The 22,696-nt window shown below is 44.6% G+C and overlaps 1 protein-coding gene across 1 annotated transcript; it reads left to right on the top strand.

The window, feature by feature from the left end:
* Nucleotides 1–3,205: 3,205 nt before the first annotated feature.
* LOC129631027 (zinc finger protein 501-like) lies at nt 3,206–15,181 on the top strand. The gene is made up of 4 exons (XM_055551742.1): nt 3,206–3,457; nt 8,099–8,137; nt 9,088–9,214; nt 11,152–15,181. The coding sequence occupies exons 1-4, from the start codon at nt 3,425–3,427 to the stop codon at nt 12,369–12,371; spliced, it is 1,419 nt and encodes a 472-aa protein (XP_055407717.1). The 5' UTR covers nt 3,206–3,424; the 3' UTR covers nt 12,372–15,181.
* Nucleotides 15,182–22,696: the final 7,515 nt, after the last annotated feature.

Here is a 22,696-nt window from a genome sequence, read left to right as displayed (position 1 = left end):
CTTCATGCTGGCTGGTTTGTCTCATTTTCATGTCAATATCATATTTTGTGCACTTAGCTGTGCTACAAAAGATACTAACGGTTTTATCCTGCAACTTCCTTTCCCCGCAAGGAATCTATTTGTATAGATTTATATGGTCTGATGGTGACTGCAGCCATGAAATTAAAAGACGCTTACTGCTTGAAAGGAAAGTTATGACCAACCTAGAAAGCATATTCAAAAGCAGAGATATTACTTTGCCAACAAAGGTCCATCTAGTCAAGGCTATGGTTTTTCCAGTGGTCATGTATGGATGTGAGAGTTGGACTATGAAGAAATTGATGCCAAAGAATTGATGCTTTTGAACTGTGGTGTTGGAGAAGACTCTTGAGAGTCCCTTGGACTGCAAGGAGATCCAACCAGTCCCTTCTAGAGGAGATCGGTCCTGGGTGTCCTTTGGAAGGAATGATGCTAAAGCTGAAACTCCAGTACTTTGGCCACCTCATGTGAAGAGTTGACTCATTGGAAAAGTGATGCTGGGAGGGATTGGGGGCAGGAGGAGAAGGGGATGACAGAGGATGAGATGGCTGGATGGCATCACTGACTCAATGCACATGAGTTTGGGTGAACTCCGGGAGTTGGTGATGGACAGGGAGGCCTGGCGTGCTGTAATTCATGGGTTCGCAGAGTCGGACACGACTGAGCAACTGAACTGAACTGATATGGTCTGAATTTTCAAACTTAAGTTTTACATTCCATTCTTGAAATTTTTCCTTCTTCTTTTTTCATGCTTTTGACAGGTATAGCAATGCTACTTAGAAATACCTGACATGTTTTCTGATTGATACACTGGTTTATGCAGTACATATATCAATAGAAGTTTTTGCACAAAGGAACAAAGGTTTAAAGTAACAATGTAGTGAAAGTGAAAGTCAGCTTTCCTTGGTTTGGGGAAATGATGAAAAGTGAAAGTGAAAGTTGCTCAGTCGTGTCTGACTCTTTGAGACCCCATGGACTATACAGTCCCCGAAATTCTCCAGGCCAGAATACTGGAATGGGTAGCTATTCCCTTCTCCAGGGGATCTTCCCAACCCAGGGATCAAACCCAGGTCTCCCGCATTGCGGGTGGATTCTTTACTAGCTGAGCCACAAGGGAAGCCTAAGAATACTGGAGTGGGTAGACTATCCCTTCTCCAGGGGATCTTCCCGACCCAGGAATCGAACTGGGGTCTCCTGCTTTGCAGGCGGATTCTTTACCACCTGAGCTGCTGCTAAGTCACTTCAGTCATGTCCGACTCTGTGTGACCCCATAGACAGCAGCCCACCAGGCTCCCCCGTCCCTGGAATTCTCCAGGCAAGAACACTGGAGTGGGTTGCCATTTCCTTCTCCAATGCATGAAAGTGAAAAGTGAAAGTGAAGTCGCTCAGTCGTGTCCAACCCTCAGCGACCCTATGGACTGCAGCCTTCCAGGCTCCTCCGTCCTTGGGATTTTCCAGGCAAGAGTACTGGAGTGGGATGCCATTGCCTTCTCCGACCACCTGAGCTATGTAGTACTAAATGCATTTTGCAAAATAATTTTAATAGATAACCTAATGAAGGTTTATGATATTTATTAATTTCTCTAGTGTTACCGACATTAGATAATATCAGACTTACTTAGGTCTCATCAAACTGATTGGTTGCCTTTTCCTTTTCCTAATGAAAAATAAAATAATTTTTTTTAATGTTCATGTGTTTTGTAATTCTGATCTCAAGTGGCATACAAGAATTTTGTCTTTGAAGATTTTCAGTCTTTTCCTTGTTAATTTGTAGTACTTGTTGAATTTACTTATTATTTATATATTAAAAAATTTATAGATAGCTCAGTATCTTAAGTGTTTTCTTGTTTCATTTTTTATGCGTTTTTTTTTAAGCCTGCTATTTTCATATAGTTTGTGTATATTTATACTGTGAAAACATTTATATTTGCTTTGAAAACTGTAAGGCATGACAAATCAGTAATGTTCGGAAATGTGAAATAAAGTGGAGTCATTTATGTCAAGGGGCTTTTAACCTGGATTTAGGGGGCTTTTTTTTTTTTTTTTTTTAATTCTACCAGTTTATTGCTACCAACCCATCTCCTTCCACCCTCGCATGCGTTCTCAGTCATGTAATCCCATGAACTGCAGTCCGCCAGGCTCCTCTGTACTGGAGTGGGTTGCCATTTCCTTCTCCATAGGCGGCTTTTAATTGTGGGTCTCCTGTACCTCCCCATCTTGTGAAACCATGAGCTTTTGATCTGGACCAACCTGCAAATATGCCAAGGACTCCGCAAGAACGTCTGCAACTTACCCCACAGGCTACGCCCTCTAGTGACAGCCATAGCACTCAAGCCTTTTCTTCCAAGACTCGCTTTTGCCTCCAACTCCAGTTAAAACCCTTTGTAATGCGAACCTCTTTTTGTCTTTAAAAGCTCCTTTTATTCCCTAGACAACATCTTTTTTTATTGCTATTGATACTTTACTGTGCCTGCATGCTCAATCCCCTCCACTCTTTGGGACCAGCGGGCCAGGCTCCTTTCTCCCTGGGATTTCCCAGATGAGAACACTGGAGTGGGTGGCCATTTCCTCGTCCAGGGAATCTTCCTGACCCAGGGATCAAACACGAGTCTCTTGAATCTCCTGCACTGGCAGGCAGGTTATCACTGCACCACCTGGGAAGCCCTGATACTTTAATGTGCACCGAGTTGCAATTCTTTGATCACAAGTAAATGTGTTGTGGTTGATTATTACCTCAGGTTTATTTAGGCAGACAGTATCCACTATAGAGTTCTGTTATCTAGTTTCATGTATTTTTTTTTTTAGACAATAATACAGCATTGCGTTTTTTATCCCAAAACATTATTTCCTTACTTGCAAATGCTTCCAAGATTTTCATAAAAAACAAAAACAACGACTCTGGCTACTCAGTCTTTAGACAACTGGAATGCGTTTTTTCTAATCTTGTATTTTATGTTGAGAAATGAGAGTTAGATCAGAATTTTTAAAAGATTATACATACAGGCTTTGCTGGGTGTATTTTGATGTGTTTTTAAGAGGTTCTTCCGGCGGACTTGGCCCATTAGTGCCCTGCAGGGAGGGGGAGGGTCTGGTCCACACAGCAATCCCTGGACGCAGGGGAACTACATTGTCCAGAAGTCTGTGCGCGGCTTGGTTCTCAACCGGGGCTTTTCCGGAAATGTGAAATAGGAGGAGGCGGGACTTCTGGCGTCTTTCTGATGGTCGTTTGACCGTTTTTGCTGCTGTCTGCAGGATCCAGGGCTCTAAATCACTGGTGGAGCCGAGCTTAAAGAAACTGGAAAGATCCCGAGGGTCGCCGTCCACATTGCACAGGAGTGAACGGGTTGCGGAACCGCTTTCAGGATTTTCGGCCCAGGTTTTCCCTGCTGCGCCTGTGGCGGGTCCTATGGCAACCGACGCGCGGCAGGACCCGGCCCAGGTGACTGTGCGTCCCCGGATCCTCAAGCCCCCATGAGCGTCACCTGCTCGGGGCACCGCGGTTCAGTCCCCTGAGTGCAGAACTTCGGGCGTGCGTGTGTGGAGGTCCCATTTCTGACACGCTGTGTGATGAAATGTGGCGTGTTAAAGGCCTGGGCCCGGCACGTGCCGATCCTTGGAGGCGCACACGAACCAGAGAATTAGGGAAACTTGGGTTGGAGTCCTCTCTGCAGGGACAGGACATTAAGGAGGAGTCAACCATCTGGGTCAGCTGGGCCGACAGTCCGCATTCTGGGAACCATGGAGGGCTGTGAACAAGTCAGGAAGATGCTCGAGTTTTAAAGTATTTCAGAGGAGAACTGACTGGGGAGGGGGTGATGAGGTGGAGACTGGGAGACCTGGGAGAGGCTTCTGCGTTAGACTCCAGAGAGTCGAGTGGTTTCCGGACGCCACTAGTGACTTTGGAAGCTGCCGGCCTGAAACAATTCGACGGCCCGCATTTCTTTTGTAACGGTGTCTCCCCTCAGGAGCATCGGGGATTTGCAGTTGGGGTGTGCAGCAATTACAGCGGGCAGGTCACTAGGTATGAGCAGAGACATGGGGGCAGGGGCGCCGGCGTCTTGTAAATAGCAGGGATCCAAGGGCAGAGGAAAGCAGGAACTTCCAGGCTGATAGGAAATCACAGATCTTGGGTGGTAAGTGCTGGGTAGCAGACAAAGAAAGGAGGAGAAAGGTGGGAATCGCCTGTGTCCAAAGGTAACTTTGCTCATGATGCCCTCAGTACAGTAAGATTAGCCGGACAGATTAAGAAGTACGCATCAGGCACGGACGCCATAACGCTTCTGATCGAAGCTGAGCAAGGACAAAAACCCCTTCCCCCCTTGGAAATGGAGCTGTATTAAAATCAAGGAATCTGACCCCCAGACTTCTCCTTCCTCGTGAGCATTCCACCTCTTCATTTCTATCCCCCTCATAACTGCCTTGCCTGAGAAACTGGGGACGCCAGGTTTTCCCCTATCTCTCCTCTCCCGCTGAGAGCATAACCTTGCTTAAATAGACTCTCACTTTACTTTCTTAACCTCTCTATTTGTCTCCAAATTCTTTCGCTGTGAAGAAAGAACTTTAAATTCAAGGTCAATACAACCGTCCTGAGCTAACACTTTATGTAGATTAAAGAAGGAAGTTAGATGGGCTGTAGCCACCAATGAGTCCATGGCTTTTCATTGTCGGAGTCCTTTCCAGGAAAGAAGAGACTCTTCTTTTGAATACCATTACTGTCTCAGGTCAGTAAGGGCTCCCACCTCCAGTGGGCCAACCCTAATTGAGGTTTCTGTTTATTAATTTTTTTTCAAACTTTTTATTTTGTATTGAGATATAAACAATTAACAATGTTGTGTGTTTATTAATTTTTAATAAATGAATCAAATAAAAGGAATATGAATGATATTAATTAAAATATAGGCATTAATTATATTATTTATAAGGAACAACAGACTAGTTCCAAATAGGAAAAGGAGTACGTCAAGGCTGTATATTGTCACCCTGCTTATTTAACTTATATCTAGAGTACATCATGAGAAACGCTGGGCTGGAAGAAACACAAGTGGAATCAAGATTGCTGGGAGAAATATCAATAACCTCAGATATGCAGGTGACACCACCCTTATGGCAGAAAGTGAAGAGGAACTAAAAAGCCTCTTGATGAAAGTGAAAGTGGAGAGTGAAAAAGTTGGCTTAAAGCTCAACATTCAGAAAACGAAGATCATGGCATCTGGTCCCATCACTTCATGGCAAATAGATGGGGAAACAGTGTCAGATTTTATTTTGGGGGGCTCCAAAATCACTGCAAGTGGTGATTGCAGCCATGAAATTAAAAGACACTTACTCCTTGGAAGGAAAGTTATGACCAACCTAGATAGCCTATTCAAAAGCAGAGACATTACTTTGCCAACAAAGGTCCTTCTAGTCAAGGCTATGATTTTTCCAGTGGTCATGTATGGCTGTGAGAGTTGGACTGTGAAGAAAGCTGAGCGCTGAAGAATTGATGGTTTTGAACTGTGGTGTTGGAGAAGACTCTTGAGAGTCCCTTGGACTGCAAGGAGATCCAACCATTCCATCCTAAAGGAGATCAGTCCTGGGTGTTCTTTGGAAGGACTTGATGCTAAAGCTGAAACTCCAATACTTTGGCCACCTCATGCAAAGAGTTGACTCATTGGAAAAGACCCTGATGCTGGGAGGGATTGGGGGCAGGAGGAGAAGAGGATGACAGAGGATGAGATGGCTGGATGGCATCACTGACTCGATGGACGTGAGTCTGAGTGAACTCCGGGAGTTGGTGATGGACAGGGAGGCCTGGCGTGCTGTGATTCATGGGGTCGCAAAGAGTCGGACACGACTGAGTGAACTGAACTAAACTGAAGGAATATAAATAATTGTAGTATAAAACCTTAAAGATAATTGGCAGGATTTCCTGGTGCAGTAAATGTGGCTCTGAGTAAAGGACAGTAAAGGTTTTCTTTTGGCTGAGCATCTGTAAGACCTGAGACCACACTGATGTGAGAAGTCGGTTTTAGGGAGATAGTAAAATTTGAATTAGGGATGTGCTGTCTCTTAGATTCAAAAGTTGAGGTAACATAGGGGTTGCTGAAATTTATAGTTTAGAATTGAGGGAGGAGGTCACTGGCTGAAGGATGTCCATGTAGTGACAGCCTACGTGCTGGACTCCAGCCATGTCTGGATCTCAAATTTAGGAGGGAAAGTCTTGTCACTTTCCAATGAAAGGGAACCTGAGATGAAAGAGAGAGCTGGGGCTGGAGAGCAGAGAGTGGGACTTTCTGAGGTTGCCAGATGGGAGGGTCCTGTGTCTCCAGAGCTTTCTGGGGGAAGCAGGGTATAAGCAGTAAGGAACCTTGACTGGGGTGGAGATGGAGAAGGAGCCGGGTGGTTGTGTACGCTGACTGCTGTGAACACTCAGACAACTGTCTGTTCCTTGTGGTGCCAGAAAAACTGGGCCATACTGACCAGTGAGTCAAGCTCAGATTCAGTCAAGGCACAGATGCCTCAGGTCTTCCAGGAAACCACAAGGTTAAAAATGTATAGATTTAACAGGTTAATCTTGTGTAAGCAAATAATAACTGCTGAAAATGACAATCTATGTCTGTGTATAATCTTACATATATATTTAACGTAGTTTTTGTCTTGGGCTCTTCACATAGATCTCTGAACCCCATGGAATTTCCTAGGAGTTTAGGACTTTTTTTGTTATTCACAACTAGCCCCCTTTTCACACAGGAGTTTTTATGATGAGATGACTTAGGGTGGGTCTCCTAGATAGCCTTAGCATGGTATCGGTCACCAGAAAAACCAAGCAATTAGTGTAAACCCCCATCCCCACCCTAGGGCCTCCCAAGGATCAGAAGGAAACTAGATTAGGTATAAAAACTGCTGAAGAATGAAATGAAGTTTCCTTCAGATTGGTGAACACATTGAAATGGTGGAGGTCCTAGGATGGTGGCATGTACTGAAAGGACCTGGAAACCCCCTGCTTCCCTTCACCCACCCCCACCCCGCCTTCCCCACCTGGCCTTCTCTTCCACTGGGCTGTTTCTAAGTTGTATGCATTACAATGAACCAGAAGAAAGGAAAGTGATCTCTTTACTTTCGTGGGTCATTTTATCAAATTATCAAAACTGAGGAGGGGTTCATGGGAATCCTTGAATTTGTAGGCAAGTGGAACAGAAGTACTGGTAGCCTGGGAATCAGAGGTCAGAACTGGCCTCTCTAAAAAGGGATAGTCCAGTGAGACTGAGCCCTTAAACCTTTAAATATTGTCCCTAACCTCTGGATGCCAGAATATGATTAATGTAGGGCACCCAGTTGGTATCATGGAATCTGATCATTGGTGGTAGAAAAGATATCATATATTTGGTGTCAGATAGGAAATTATATGAAGAAGGCAATGGCAACCCACTCCAGTACTCTTGCCTGCAAAATCCCATGGAAGGAGGAGCCTGGTAGGCTTCAGTCCATGGGGTTGCAAAGAGTCAGACATGACTGAGCGACTTCACTTTCACTTTTCACTTTCATGCATTGGAGAAGGAAATGGCAACCCACTCCAGTGTTCTTGCCTAGAGAATCCCAGGGACAGCAGAGCCTGTTGGGCTGCCATCTATGGGGTCTCACAGAGTCAGACACAACTGAAGTGACTTAGCAGCAGCAGGAAATCATAGAAGGAATCACATAAACTTCAAGGTGTTGATTAAATGTCAAATTTATATAATGACTTAAAAGACATGTAAGAAGTATCAAATTTTCAAAAACATTTGTGGATGTGTTAATCCTGTGTTCTGTTATAGCTCAGTGATAGCCCCAGACATACAGTAATAATGCATTTGATGCATACAGTAACATCATGAGATAGGCACCGTAAATGTTGCCATTTTACACATGAAGACACTGAAACTGAAGGAAGTTGAATCTTTGTCGAAGGCTATCTGAGTTGTCAGGTTATTGCTCTGAAGCCTGAGGGTGTAGGGTCAGAGCCTGAAGTGACTCATCTCCAGGAAAGGGAAGGGAGGACAAAGCTCCGCCTTTTCATCCTCACCAAGATAACCTTGATCTCAGATCCTCCCTCTTTTCACAGGTTCCCATGGTAGCAGCAATGTTTATGGTCCCTGGACAGGTAAGTGGAAGAAGCCGCAGTACCTCCCCAGACGTCATCCCACCCCTGGTCCTGACACATACATACAGGAGACACAGTTGTCCTGGGGTTGTTGGGCCTTAGTTCTGGCCCTGGGTCACCTCAGGCACAGGACCCTCTTTAGACAGGCCAATTCTGATCTCTGGCTCCCAGGCTACCAGTACTTCTGTCCCACTTGCCTACAAATTCAGGGATTCCCATGAACCCCCTCCTCAGTTTTGATAGTTGTACTGAGGTGGTCTCCTGTGTCCAGCGGAGAAGGTGAGGTGGTGAGATGTTCCTGGGACAGAAGCCAGCCTGTCCATGTGCCTGGAGGTGAGACCAAGTGGGGCGTATCCAGGAAAATGCAGGACCCAGAACGTGGGTGGATAAAAACAGAGCAGAGCCTTTCCTGGGGTGGCAGCCTGAGGAGCTGGATGATTTTATGCTGTGCAGGATGAGAGACAGTCGTCTGACATGACACCATGACGTTTGCCTTTAGGTGAGAGTAGGGACACTGTGTCTGAGACAGAAAGTGAGAAGTAGGAGTGATAGAACTTCCTTGGTGGCCTAGCGGCTAAAACTCTGCACTCCCAATGCAGGGGGCTCAGGGTTCGATCCCTGGTCAGGGAACTAGATCCCACATGCCACAAATAAGAGCTGGTGCAGCCAACAAAAAGTAGGAGTGATGAGAAGGACTGTCCAGAATTATGTATCCTCGTGCTGAGTGTGAGATGTGGCAGGGGTGTCTCACGGGAGGTGTCAGGTGTACAACTAGACACATTTGGAGATCAGGTGGGGGCGGGGTCCAGGTGTGATGATACTCCTGAGCAGGTGGACCATGTCAGATTCAGACCCTTAGGTCATGGTGTTGGTGCCATGAAGGCTGGAGGGTGGGGAGGGTGTTTTGGTTACAGAGGCCGCTGTGAACTCATGTGTCCCCCTCCTGACAGGGCCATGTGACCTTTGAGGATGTGGCAGTGTCCTTCTCCCAGGAGGAGTGGGGGCTCCTCGGCGAGGCTCAGAGACTCCTATACTATGATGTCATGCTGGAAAACCTGTCCCTGATAGCCTCCCTGGGTAAGAACTGCGTCCGCACACACCGCCTGTGCTGGATTCGGCCCTTCTCTCTGCGTGGCTCATTCCAGCCTTCCTAGCCTAGGCCATGGACACTGCTTCCTTCCCTGGTTCCTTGGCATTTGAGCTGTGTCCCCCCACTCATAGGTGTTCAGTCTGTGTCACATGCCCTGAAGCCTTTCACAGAGGGGTTTGGTCTTGGAGGCTTGTTGCCTGCTTGTCCACTTCTCCTTTGCTTTGCCAATGCTTGGTGTATTGACTGTTCCGCTGGGTGGAAGATCTGTCACAGGTTCTAACCTTTTTTTGTGCAGCACCTGCCTCAGTGATAACAGACACTTACGTGGCCAGCATTTGTGGTCAACACTAGGTTATTTTTTCAAGACTCTCCTCAAGGTTCTCCTAATAAAAATTTTTTTCCTAAAGTCTGTCATTGTTTGGGTCACTCTGGGCTGGTGTCTTTGACTGCCCAGTTTGATCTAGTAGGTTCCACCTTCACCCATCCTGAGCTGAGGGGCAGAGGCAGCCCTGGGTGCCTGATGAGGTAGACATCTGTCTGGTCATAGGAAGAGGGTTAACAGGATCTAGGGCCTGGTGAGCAGGAGCTGTAGGAAGGCATGATGTCACTGATGAGTTCTAATCCTGCAGGAACAGGTCTTTCCTCCATGACTGTGTTAGTCTTTAGCTTATCCTGGCTGTACCTCATTTCTATCTTCTTCCCCATTTTGACACTTCCCCCTTTTGTCTATTTCTACTGTGAGTTCATACCCCTGTCCTTTTCTACCCCAGTGTCACCTACATCTCTCCTTTCCCTCTCTCCCTGAAATCTTCTCCAATAGCAGTCTGTTCTTTTTTGCTAGTTTTTTTTGTTTGTTCACTTGTTTTTGCCACACTGGTGGCATGTGGGATCTTAGTTCCCCAACCAGGGATGGAACCCCCTCCCATTCCGGCATTGGATGGCGGATTCTTTACCACCAGATCATTGGGGAAGTCCAAGTAGTTGATTCTTTTTTAATTTGAATTGGAAGATATTACTTTACAATATTGTGATGCCTCCGCTGTACAGCAACATGAATTGGCAATAGGCATGCATATGTCCCCTCCTTCTTGAGCCCCTCCTCCCACCTTCCTCCCCACCCCATCCTTCCAGGTTGTCACAGAGCACCGGCTTTGGTCATACAGCAAATTTCCACTGGCTATCTATTTAACATGTGGTAATGTATGTTTCAATGCTATTCTCTCAAGTCATCCCACTTTCTCCTTCTTCCACTGTTTCCAAATGTCTGCTGTTTATGTCTCTGTCTATTTTGCTACCCTGCACTGTTTACAATAGCTAGCATGTGGGACAACCTAGATGTCCATTGGCAGATGAATGGATAAGAAGTTGTGGTACAAACATACAATGGAATACTACTCACCTATAAAAAGGAACATACTTGAATTAGTTCTAATGAGGTGGATGAACCTGGAGCCTATTACACAGAGTGAAATACGTCAGAAAAAGAAAAACAAATATATTAATGTGTGTGTGTGTGTGTGTATATATATATATATATATATATATATATATTTGAAATCTAGAAAGACAGTACCAGTAGTCCATTCTTAATGTATCTTGGGAGGTGCACATTTATATAGTCCTCAAACACTGAGTAGTCAGGTGTGAATGCATTTTCCCCCAAATCCTGCTGAACACCACTAGCAGAAAAGTGGGTAGTTCCTCTTAGCACAGCACCATATCCTGGCATCCTGTCTTCTTCCCTATTCTCTGATCACAGAGGCCTAGTATTCACAGTAGCCCCTTCTGCCACATGTCTGCCTCCCTTGTTTGAATCGTTTGCCATGGACTTACTCTCTGATATGTCATACAGAAATCTGTAAATGGGTTTCTGTCCAACAAAAGTCTCCACACACTTTATCAGTACTTTTTGTTTTCCTTTCAGGTTGTTGGCAGGGAGGAAAAGCTGAGAAGGCCATTTCTAAACAGTGTGTTTCTGTAGAGCAAGTGACACGAGACAGGAATCCACAGCCAGACCCTTCTATCTTGAAGACTCTCGCTTCCAGTATGTGTGCCCTGGTAGAGAAAGAAGTTCTGTACCTGGCTGACACTGTGCTCAGGTGCAGAGAGATTGAGAAGACTTTCCTCGGCAGCCTGGGCTTTCTCCAGCACCATTCTTCCCACGATGGAGAGCATCCATGCAGAAGCAGGCAGAGGAGAGAGGTCCCTCACTCTGGGCAAGGACATTACAAGTGCAGCAAATGTGGCAAAGCCTTCAGTAAGAAGTACAAGTTCACGGAGCATTGGAGAGTTCACACTGGAGAAAAACCTTATTTGTGCAGTGACTGTGGGAAGTTCTTTAGACAGAGCTCCAGTCTTATTCACCATCGGAAAGTTCACAGAGGAGAAAGGCCTTATGAGTGCTGTAACTGTGGGAAAGTCTTTGTCCACAAATATAAACTTTTTGAACACCAGAGAACCCACACTGGAAAAAGACCCTATGAGTGTAATGAATGTGAGAAAGCCTTTGCCCGCAAGGATTCACTTGTCCAGCATCAAAAAATCCACACTGGAGAGAATCCTTATAAGTGCAGTGAGTGTGGGAAGTGCTTCCTGTACAGAAATAACCTTCTTGCTCACCAAAGGATCCATACTGGAGAAAAGCCTTATGGGTGTAGCAAATGTGGTAAGTCTTTCATCTTCAAAATAAGGCTGCTTTATCACCAGCGAGTCCACACTGGAGAAAAGCCTTTTATGTGCAGTGAATGTGGGAAAGCCTATGTCTATAAAGGAAGTCTTGTTGTGCATAAAAGAATTCATACTTTGGAGAAGGCTTATGGGTGTAACAAATGTGGGAAATTGTTTACAACCAGCTTCGCCCTCAACAGACATGAGAATATTCACACTGCACGAAGGCATCACCAGTGCACCGAATGTGGGAAAGCTCTCAATGGCAAAGTTAAACTCGATGAGCACCAGAGAACCCACACTGGAGAAAGACCCTATAAGTGTAATGAATGTGAGAAAGCCTTCATGCGCAAGGCTACACTTGTTCAGCACCAAAAAGTCCACACTGGAGTAAAGCCTTTTAAATGCAGTGAATGTGGGAAGCCCTTCACTTACAAAACAAGTCTTGTTGTCCACCAGAGAATTCACACTAGATGAAAGCCTCATGAGCATAGTTCTTTGTAGGCAGCTCCAAGTTCATAAAAAACAGGAAAGTTCACACTTGGGAAGTGCCCTTCTGAATTTATACTTGCCTTCATTCGAGTTAACATCTGGTAACACAGCTCCTATGTTACGAGTAGGTGGATGTGCAACTTTTGTGGAGTCACTCAACCTTTTCTAAAGTGGTTAAATCTTTACAGTCTCACCGGAAGCACTAAAATCCGAGTTTCTGTTCTTTCCATTCTTGCCAACACTTGGTGTGTTTGGGCTTTCTCATTTCTGTGATATCATAGCTGTATCCAGTGATTTGAAGTAGCATTTTCCTAATGACATGATGCTGAGTCATTTTCCATGTGTTAATTTCCAGCCATATATCATTGAAATTGCTGTTCATATGATTTACCCTCTTAACTACTGACTTGATGTTTCTTCATGGATTATTGATTAAGGTACTCTGCTGGAAATATTTACCAATATTCTGCCAGACTTGGTCATCTCAGTTCAGTCACATTTCCAGAGAAAGAGTTTTATTTTATTTGTTTATTTGTTTATTTATTTTTTGGCCATGCTGCTGGGCATGAGGGATCTTAGTTCCCCAACCAAGGATCAAACCTGTGCCTCCAGCAGTGGGAGCACAGAGTGCTAACCACTGTACCACCTGAGAATTCCCAAGACGCTTTAATTTTAGTGTAGTTTAATTTGTCCATTTATTCTTTTACTGATTATTCTTTTTGTATTGTAAATAAGAAATGTTTCCCAAATTTAAAGACAGAATTTTTCCTATATTTCCTTCTGTAACTTTTAAATTTAGGTATCTTAATGATATTAATAAGCCATACTCAGTTGATTTGGAAAGTTTTTTTTTTATATGGATACCCAATTGCTGCAGTGATATTGATTTAAAATAGTATAGCTTATTTCTTGAATTGCTTTAGTATCTTCATGGAAGGTCAATCATGTATGTGTATGTCTATTTCTGGACTTTCTCTTCAGTTGCATTTATCCACTTTACTTATGCCAATACGTTCATGTGTTGAATAATTTATTTTTAACAATATGTCTTGATCTCAAGGTTGTGTACTCCTTGGACTTTCTTTATCCAAGTTATTATGGCCATTCTTGGTCCTTTGCCTTTCCGTATGAAGTTTGTTCGGCCGCTCAGCATATGGGATCTTAGTTCCCTGAGGAGGAATTGAACCCTTGGCAGTGGAAGTGCAGAGTTCCAACCACTGCATCACCAGGGAATACCCCCATATAAAGTTTAGAATCCACTTTTCAATTTGTGCATAACAAAAATTCCCAATAGAATTTTGATTGGAATTGCATTTAATCTTCAGTATGGTGAAAGTGAAAGAGGAAAGTGAAAAAGTTGGCTTAAAGCTCAACATTCAGAAAACGAAGATCATAGCATCTGGTCCCATCACTTCATGGGAAATAGATGGGGAAACAGTGGAAACAGTGTCAGACTTTATTTTTGGGGTTTCCAAAATCACTGCAGATGGTGGTTACAGCCATGAAATTAAAAGATACTTACTCCTTGGAAGGAAAGTTATGACCAACCTAGATAGCATATTCAAAAGCAGAGACATTACTTTGCCAACAAAGGTCCGTCTAGTCAAGGCTATGGTTTTTCCTGTGGTCATGTATGGATGTGAGTTGGACTGTGAAGAAAGCTGAGCACCAAAGAATTGAGGCTTTTGAACTGTGGTGTTGGAGAAGACTCTTGAGAGTCCCTTGGACTGCAAGGAGATCCAACCAGTCCATTCTAAAGGAGATAAGTCCTGGGTATTCTTTGAAAGGACTGGTGCTGAAGCTGAAACTCCAATACTTTGGCCACCTCATGTGAAGAGTTGACTCATTGGAAAAGACTTTGATGCTGGGAGGGATTGGGGGCAGGAGGAAAAGGGGACGACAGAGGATGAGATGGCTGGATGGCATCAGTGACTCGATGGACGTGAGTCTGGGTGAACTCCGGGAGTTGGTGATGGACAGGGAGGCCTGGCATGCTGCAATTCATGGGGTCACAAAGAGTCGGACACGACTGAGCGACTGAACTGAACTGATGGTGGTGCAGTGGTAAAGAATCTGCCTGCCAATGCAGGGGACCTAAGAGACTTGGGTTCCATCCCTGGGTTCCGAATATCCCCTGGAGAAGGAAATTGCAACCCTCTCCACTATTCTTGCCTGGGAAATCCCATGGACAGAGGAGCATTTTGCGCTACAGTCCATGGGGTCACAAAGAGTCAAACAACTGAGCACACACACACATAGAAGAAAAACTGTGTCCCGATCTATAAACATAATATATCTTTTTATTCAGATCTTTAATTTTGTTAGCAGTGTTTTTTAGTTTTCTCTTTGTAGATCTTAAACATTTCCAAGTATTTTCTACATGTGATGATATTGAATGGAAAAATCTTCAATTTGTGGATTGTTCATATCTATTACACTTAGATATCAAAGTAAGGATAGAAGTGATCCTTCTTGTTTTTGTGTTTTGTTTTCTTTCCTTGGTTTTTCTCTCTCTTTTTTTTTTTTTTTTTTTTTTTTTGGACGGCTTGTGAAAATCTCAGTTCCCAACCAGGGATTGAACCCAGGCCACAGCAGTGAAAGTGCTAACCACTAGGCCACCAGGGACCTCCCTAGTAGTGATCTTTCTTAATCTTATAAATAAATAACATCTACATAAAGCTATTAGAAAGACTACCTTTGAACCATTGTTAAAATATCCCCATTAGAATAAAAGGAGGACAGTGGGTTCTAGTGTCATTCCGGAGTTCCAGTTTCATTCAGTAAGGCAAAATAATGACTGCAGCAATTGGAAAGGATGAAATAAATCACCTAAAATATGCCCTCAGTTTCCATCTTCACTAGAAGTCCAAATATGGACACTTGGTTTAGTGCCTCAACCCATCATAAACTCCTAATTTTTTCATCATCCATTTTCTGCCCTTCTTAACTTCCTTAGGACCCATCACCATCCATTATACTATGCAACTTAATGTCGTAGATGAGCTGCTTATTATATTTTCTAACAAATACAGAGTAAGTTCCAGTAGGAAAATATGTGTTTACATCCATATTCGTAGATACATGTCTGAAACACCAACACATATCAATGTCTTGAAATAGATAAGATGAAAACACACATTTCATGTTCATTTGCACAACTGTGGATATACTTGCTAACTCTCACCCCACTTTTTCCTGTGTGTTTCTAGAAACTTGTCCATTTCTTCTAGGTTGTTGAATTTATTGGCTTATGACTATTCATAGTATTTTCTTAGGATTTTTTGTTTGTTTTTCTATAGTATCAGTTGTTACTTCTCTTTGATTTCTTATTTTGTTTATCTGGGTTGTCTCTCTTTTCTTTTTGGTGAGCCTGACTAGAGGTTTTTGATTTTGTTTATCCTTTCAAAAAATTATCTCCTGGTCTTATCAACCTTGTCTTTGAAAAAAAAAAAAAAAAAACACCTGTTTTATTTATTTCTTTTACATTTATAATTTTCTTCCTTCTGCTGACTTTGGGTTTTGCTCTCCCTCCCCCCCCCTAATTTTAGGTGGTTGGTTAGGTTGATCTTTTGAGATTTTGTTTGTTTCTGGAGGAAGGCCTATATCACTATGAACTTCCCTTTTAGAACTGCTTTTGCTGCATCCAATAGATTTTTTATAAGGCTGTGTTTTCATTGTCATTTTTCTTGAGGTATTTTCTGATTCCCTGCCTGATTTCATCATTGACCCATAGGTTTTTTAGTAGCATTTTTCTTAGTCTCCATGTAATTGTTTTTTTTTTTCCTCATTTTTATTTCTGTGATTGATTTTCTGAGTTTATACTATCATGCTCAGAAAAGATGCTTTAAATTTCTGTCCTCTCAAATTTATCGAGGCTTGTTTTGTGAGGTTGTGTGTAGTTTATACTAGAGAATGTTCCATGCACACTTAAAAAGAATATGTATTCTGGTTCTTAAAAAAAAAAAAAAAAATCCCAGGAAACGTTAAGTCCAGGATTGGACTGCTTCACAGAGGTGAACCACCTAAAATTAGGAGGAGGGGGGGAGGAAGAGCAAAACCCAAAGTCAGCAGAAGGAAGAAAATTATAAATGTAAAAGAAATAAATAAAACAGGTGTTTTTTTTTTTTTTTTTCAAAGACAAGGTTGATAAGACCAGGAGATAATTTTTTGAAAGGATAAACAAAATCAAAAACCTCTAGTCAGGCTCACCAAAAAGAAAAGAGAGACAACCCAGATAAACAAAATAAGAAATCAAAGAGAAGTAACAACTGATACTATAGAAAAACAAACAAAAAATCCTAAGAAAATTCTATGAATAGTCATAAGCCAATAAACATATATATATATACATACATATACATATACATAAACACATATATAAACATATATATATACATACATATACATATACATAAACATATATATAAACATATAAAGAAGAGCTAATATGACTTCTCAAACTGTTCCAAAAAACTAGAGAGGATGAAACACACTTAAATTTATTCTACACTGTCATTCATTATTGCCCTGATACCAAAACCAAAGACACTATAAAAAGGAAAAAGAAAATTAAAAGTAGGGACAGGGGACAAACTTTGATCCTGAGTGTTGTTTGAGGTTGATCTCTTAGTGCATGGTTTGACTGCATGACTTGTGGTTTTGTCCTGTCTTTGAAAAACAACTCAGTATTTTGTTAGAAACAGGGTAGGGCCAGATTTAGTCTGAATCTGCAGTTATACATTGTAGGCAGTTTTCCTGGCCTTTGCTTATATTCTTATGGAAGAGAAACCTAATATCACTGACATGATTCACATGATTGATATCTTAGGTTTGACCAAATGTATTCTGCCTAAGGTTGGGTTTTGCAGAAGCAGAACCTGACACAGAGTTCAATGACATATGATTTATCTAGGGGAAATTAATATGAGAAGTTTAATGACTGAGTACAAGGAAAGGAAAAGAGCTGGCAAGGGTGCAGCCTGATATGAAATCTCTTATCTGAAATCTACCTTTTGGAGATCAGGAATGTGAACGGTAGGTACCACATGTTTATTCCACCTTAAGGAAAAGGAGCATCTTTTTGTAGCTCCAGACAATCCTTTAATATTTCCCAGATATCCTGCTGTTTATTTTTTCTAAAACATTAAACTTACCTGTAGCTGCACGAATCCAGGTATGTGACATTTTACTTGGTATTATTTCTGTACATTAATTTCTTCTCTTGGGGAGTCTGGATTGCATAGCTCTGGTTATTCTTTAAAAATCAGCCCATCAAAGAATAAAACATCTCACTTGTTTTGCCAAAAAAAAGTCAGGGCTTCCCTGGAGGCTCTGGAGCAGTAAAAATCCACCTGCCAAAAAAAAAAAAAAGAATCCACCTGCCAGTGAAGGAGACATGGGTTTGATCCCTAACCGGGGAATACTCCACAAGCCCATGGAGCAACTAAGCCCGTACACCACAACTGTTGGGCCTATGCTCCCCAACAAGAGAAGCCGCTGCAATGAGAAGCCTGCACACCTCAACTAGAGAGTAGCCCCTACTCATCAAAACTAGAGAAAAGCCCACACAGCAGTGAAGACCCAGCATAGCCAAAAATAAGTAAATAAATAACGTCATTTTAAAAAATCAGAGTATCAGAGTCCTATATTCAAATGCCTACAGTCTGCCTCACTTGGGTGTTTGATAGATTCTAAGATAAAATATGTTCAAAAGCGAATTTTAAATATTTCCTTCTAACCTCCTCCATCTACACCACCACCACCCTTCCCATCTCAATGACTGATAAAATCTATCCTTCCAGCTTAGATAGAAACCTTGAGTCATCTTTTTTATTGTAGTGTGAGGCTGACTAGGAGATGGAGAAGCCATGTTTTGATCTGATGACATGAAGCTGTGTAAGCACAACCATGTGCAAATCTTCAGTAATAAAGACACTATATAATGAAAACATGTGGCATCTTAGAGTGAATTTTCATTGAATAAAGACGAATGTACAGAATGAAGTGATTGTGCATAATCTTGCTAACAGACTGAAACTGGTGGGGAATCACCTTTCACAATCTCAGAGATAATTTCAAATCATTTGGCAAATAGTATTGCCATTACATCAGATTGAAATTAAAAAAAAAAAACACATTATGTTTATCTGAGTTCAGGAGGCCACTTTGTACACATTTCTACCACTGCAGGAAATGTCTTGCAGAAAATGAAATTTGGTAAATCTCCTTTTCAAATAGATCTCAGGTGTCACACCACTAAAATAAATAAACGTGCCTTGTAATGTGCAGTGAGAAATACTATATTGATATAACAGGTGGGCTGGATAGGAATACAATCAGTGAGTATAGAGGCAGGGAAAATGTGTTTTCTGAGGGAAAGAGAGACAGCATCTTGGCCACATGATTCAAGGCTGCCTAATATCTCCGTCTTCCTGTCTATGAAGTCTTTTCACTGTGGTCCATCACTGGTGTTGGAGTTCACGGAATTACCCTCAGGCTTCTGTCTCCCTGTGATTGAAGAGCAGCAAGATAATGTTTATCAGGTCCAATCTTTGAGTGGATGCACCTTTTTTTTTTTCCTCTGCTGCACCACACGTGAGATCTTAGTTCCTTGATCAGGGATACACCCGAGCCCTTTGCATTGGGAGCACGGTGGCTCAGTATTTTGGACCACCAGGGAAATCCCTGAATTTGCTTTCACTCTGCTTATCATGGTCCAGCGTATCCCTCTGAGATTTTAGCCTTATGGCACATGAAATAACACGTTTAGGAATATTCCTTAGCTGCGGAAGATACTACACGGAAACGGGGTGGTGGCCATTTAAGAAGACGCCAAGAGCCGCTTCTTCCCCCGCCACCCCTCTCCTCCCCGCCCGCCGCCCCCCGGAGCCCGAGGATGTCATTTTCCAGAGCCCTTTACGCGGGTACTTAGAATCCTCGACAGAAATTCCCAGAACCGCGCCCTTCGAGGTACCAGGCTGGGTTGCGGTAGCCGTATTACCCAGGAGGCTCTGCGGCAAGAGGCGGTTGCTCTGGACCAATGATTGTGCAGGACCGGGACCCCGCGTTGCACGAGACTTCCGGCGGCGTCCTCGTTGGGGCCTTGTTGCCTCCGCCTGAGTTGTGCTTAGCTTCGCAGGCACGTCGGAGCCTGTCAGCATACTCGAGGCTGGAGCAGAGCGAGTGGGGAAGAGCCTTCCTTCCCGCGCTGCCCAGAAGTAGAGTCGAGGGTGGGCGTGGGGGTGCGTCGGGGGGCGGTGCGGCGGAGCACAGTTAAGCCCTCGGAACCCTCCCTGATTCCCCACCTTGCGTGGCCGGGGGACCCTGCGCAGGGCACCATGGCGGCCCTGGCGGCAGAGACCTACCTGGCACCGGTGAGTGGATGGCCCCTTAGGCCCTTTGAACGCCCCGCCACGTCGTCCCAGCGCCTCCATAGAGAGGAAACTGTTGTCCAGGGTCTCTTCGCTTCTCCTAACTCTGGGGATTGTGGAGGCTGGTCAGTCAGTCCTAGCCGAGTATCCTAAATCCAGGCCGGGGTTGATATGGATGGGTTCCCAGTGCAGTTGATCTGTGCAGGGGTGTCCCAAGCCCATGAACCACTAGATGAAAATGCTGGAGGTGAGGCTGAGCGTCGTTAAGTTGTGACTCTCATAGCCTGTTGGAAACCGTGGAGAAAGATCGGGAATGGCGGACTGAAGAAAGGGTCCACTTCTTAGGTTGGTGGGCACCATGGAGGATTTGGAGGCAAGGAGGGAAGGAAGCTGATCCAGATTTTAATAAGTTTCCTCTACATGTCGAGTAGAGTCGCCAGCGAAGGACAGGGCTCCCTGTAACCCCCACACATACGTGGAACCCTCTGTGCCATCCTCCATATGTGTGTTGCAGGTGTGCAGAACGAACTTTAGAGCCCGCATCCAGGGTTCAGCTCCAGGGTCTGTCCCTGCCCACTAATGGGGAAGGTTGCTAGGTCCTGACTCCATAGTTTCCTGTGCTGTGAAATGGGGTTAATCCCAGCATATTCTTTCTGCGTTCTGGTGAGAGATAAGTAGGGCAGGGTGTGAAAACCACTGAATGCAGCACAGTGCACCCAGAGACGCTCAGGAAATGCTAGTTATGGCTCTTCCGTTACTCTGATTTCTAGGGTCGAAGGAGGTCTTTTCCCGAGGCTTGTCCTAACGGCAGTGCTAGAGAAATGGGCTGTCTCAGACCTTCTCTGTCTCTGGACCACCTGAATGGAGCGCTTTGAGGAAAGCACTCAAGCAACAGGATGGAGACTTCAGTGTGTGTTGTGTCCGTGCCCTTCCCAGGGCTGTGACCTTGAGCAGGTCTCATCGCTGCCCTTGTCTCCCATCCCTTGGGGTTAATTAGGATATTAACATTTCCTTCTCCTGGCTTATGGTGATCAGAGAGGGTGTTTCCCAGGATCCAGCCAGGTAGCATCGCTCCAGACAATTCAGGAGCAGAGCCCCTTGTCCTAAGATGATCTTAGGGACACCCCACCCCACCCCCGCCGGGGAATCAGGTCTTGGGGTTCCCCTGGTCTCAGGCCTGTGTCCAGGTGAGGCCTGCAGGAAGAAGGAGAGCCTGGGGACAGGTGCACAGTGTGTGCAGCATTTTTAGAGTCAGGATGCTCAGTCATGTCAGACCTCGTTCACTCCTGTGTCCCCATGGACTGCAGGCCGCCAGGCACCTCTGTTCATGGCATTCTCCAGGCAAAAATCCTGGGATGGGGTGCCATTTCCCACCCCAGGGGATCTTCTCGACCCAGGGTTTGAGCTCGCGTCTTGCGTCTCCTGAGTTGGCAGGCAGGTTCTTTACCACTAGCGCCACCTCACGGCTCCTCTGCTAGGAGGATCCTGGGGTGGGCTGAGAGCCAGGAAGGTCACTGGATTCATCTTGGCAGTTGCCATCTGTTTATGCAAAACTAGCTTGCCATTTTCAGCAGCAAATTCATCCTTCTATTAAGACATTTCCTTTTATGTGAAAAGTGAGTTGATTAAAGATAGGGTGATGGTGCCTTGTGTGCGCCTTTGAATGTCAACACACAGCAGGTCCCAGGATTCTGTCCAGCGTGTGGCACTGTTTGCTCTTGTCACAGCCCCGGTCACCGCCAGTAATTGTCTTGTGTATTTGCTATTTGTTTGTGTGGCCCTTCATCAGAGAGGGCTTCTCACATTTGCTCCCAACCTATGCGCTTCCCTGATCCCTGATAGCTCAGTTGGTAAAGAACCTGCCTGCGATGCAGGAGACCCCGGCTCGATTCCTGGGTTAGGAAGATCCCCTAGAGAAGGGACAGGCTACCCACTCCAGTATTCTTGGGCTTCCACTGTGACTCAGCTGGTAGAGAATCTGCCCACAATGCGGGAGACCTGGGTTCAATCTCTGGGTTGGGAAGATCCCCTGGAGAAGGGAAAGGCTACCCACTCCAGTATTCTGGCCTGGAGAATTCCATGGACTGTATAGTCCAAGGGGTTGCAAAGAGTCGGACATGACTGAGTGACTTTCACTTTCACTTTCTCTAATCTTCCCACTCTGTTTTCTTTTTTTTAAATAATTTTATTTATTTATTTATTTTTGGCTGTTCTGGGTCTTTGTTGCTGCACAGGCTTTTTCTGCTTGCGGTGAGCCGGAGCTACTCTTTTTTGTGGTGTGCAGGCTTCTTATTGCAAAGGCTTCTGTTGTTGCAGAGCCCGGGCTCCAGGCTCTGGGACTTCTGTAGTTTAAGCACATGAGCTCAGTAGTTGCAGCTCCTGGGCTCTAGAGCACAGACTGAGTGTGACACCTGGGCCTAGTTGTTCTGAGGCATGTGGGATCCTCTTGGACCAGGGATCAAACAGGTGTCTCCCACATTGGTAGGTGGATTTTTTACCACTGAACCATGAGGGAAGCCGCCTCTCTGCCCCCCACTCTGTTTTCTCATCACCAGAATCCTTAGAGCCAGCTGATGTTGTCTTGCTCAGTTATTCAGTTGCTTATTGAGGATCTGTGAATCCCTGTTTGCTGCTTTATCCCTGGGCCTAGGACAGGGCCGGCCTATATGTAATGAGCTCACTAGCTGCTTGTGCGCTGGTGGGCACTCACGACACTTGGAATCAGTTCAGACCCCAGCATGGCCCCTGCAGTTGTCCCTCCGACTCCCTCTGTGTGGACTGTGCGTCCCCTTCCCCTCCCATCCTTCCCCAGCTCACTGCCCTCCAGCTGCACCATCCTCCACTTGCCGAACTCCTACCGACTTCCCAGCCTTTGCCCTTGCAGTCCTCCCCACTCAGGATGGTCTCCAGTTCATCCCTGTGCATTGTTCAGATCTTTGC

This window comes from Bubalus kerabau, chromosome 17 (assembly GCF_029407905.1).
Source record: "Bubalus kerabau isolate K-KA32 ecotype Philippines breed swamp buffalo chromosome 17, PCC_UOA_SB_1v2, whole genome shotgun sequence".
NCBI lineage: Eukaryota > Metazoa > Chordata > Mammalia > Artiodactyla > Bovidae > Bubalus > Bubalus kerabau.
The sequence above is the reverse complement of the archived record's forward strand: the minus strand, read 5'-3'. Positions and strand labels throughout refer to the sequence as shown.

Bases quoted from the DNA above. Each gene is read 5' to 3' on its own strand.
- LOC129631027 (XM_055551742.1), top strand. From the start codon at position 3,425: ATGGCAACCGACGCGCGGCAGGACCCGGCCCAG. The intron at 3,458-8,098 runs GTGACTGTGCGT...CTCTTTTCACAG, and splicing joins CGCGGCAGGACCCGGCCCAG to GTTCCCATGGTAGCAGCAAT. The intron at 8,138-9,087 runs GTAAGTGGAAGA...CCCTCCTGACAG, and splicing joins TGTTTATGGTCCCTGGACAG to GGCCATGTGACCTTTGAGGA.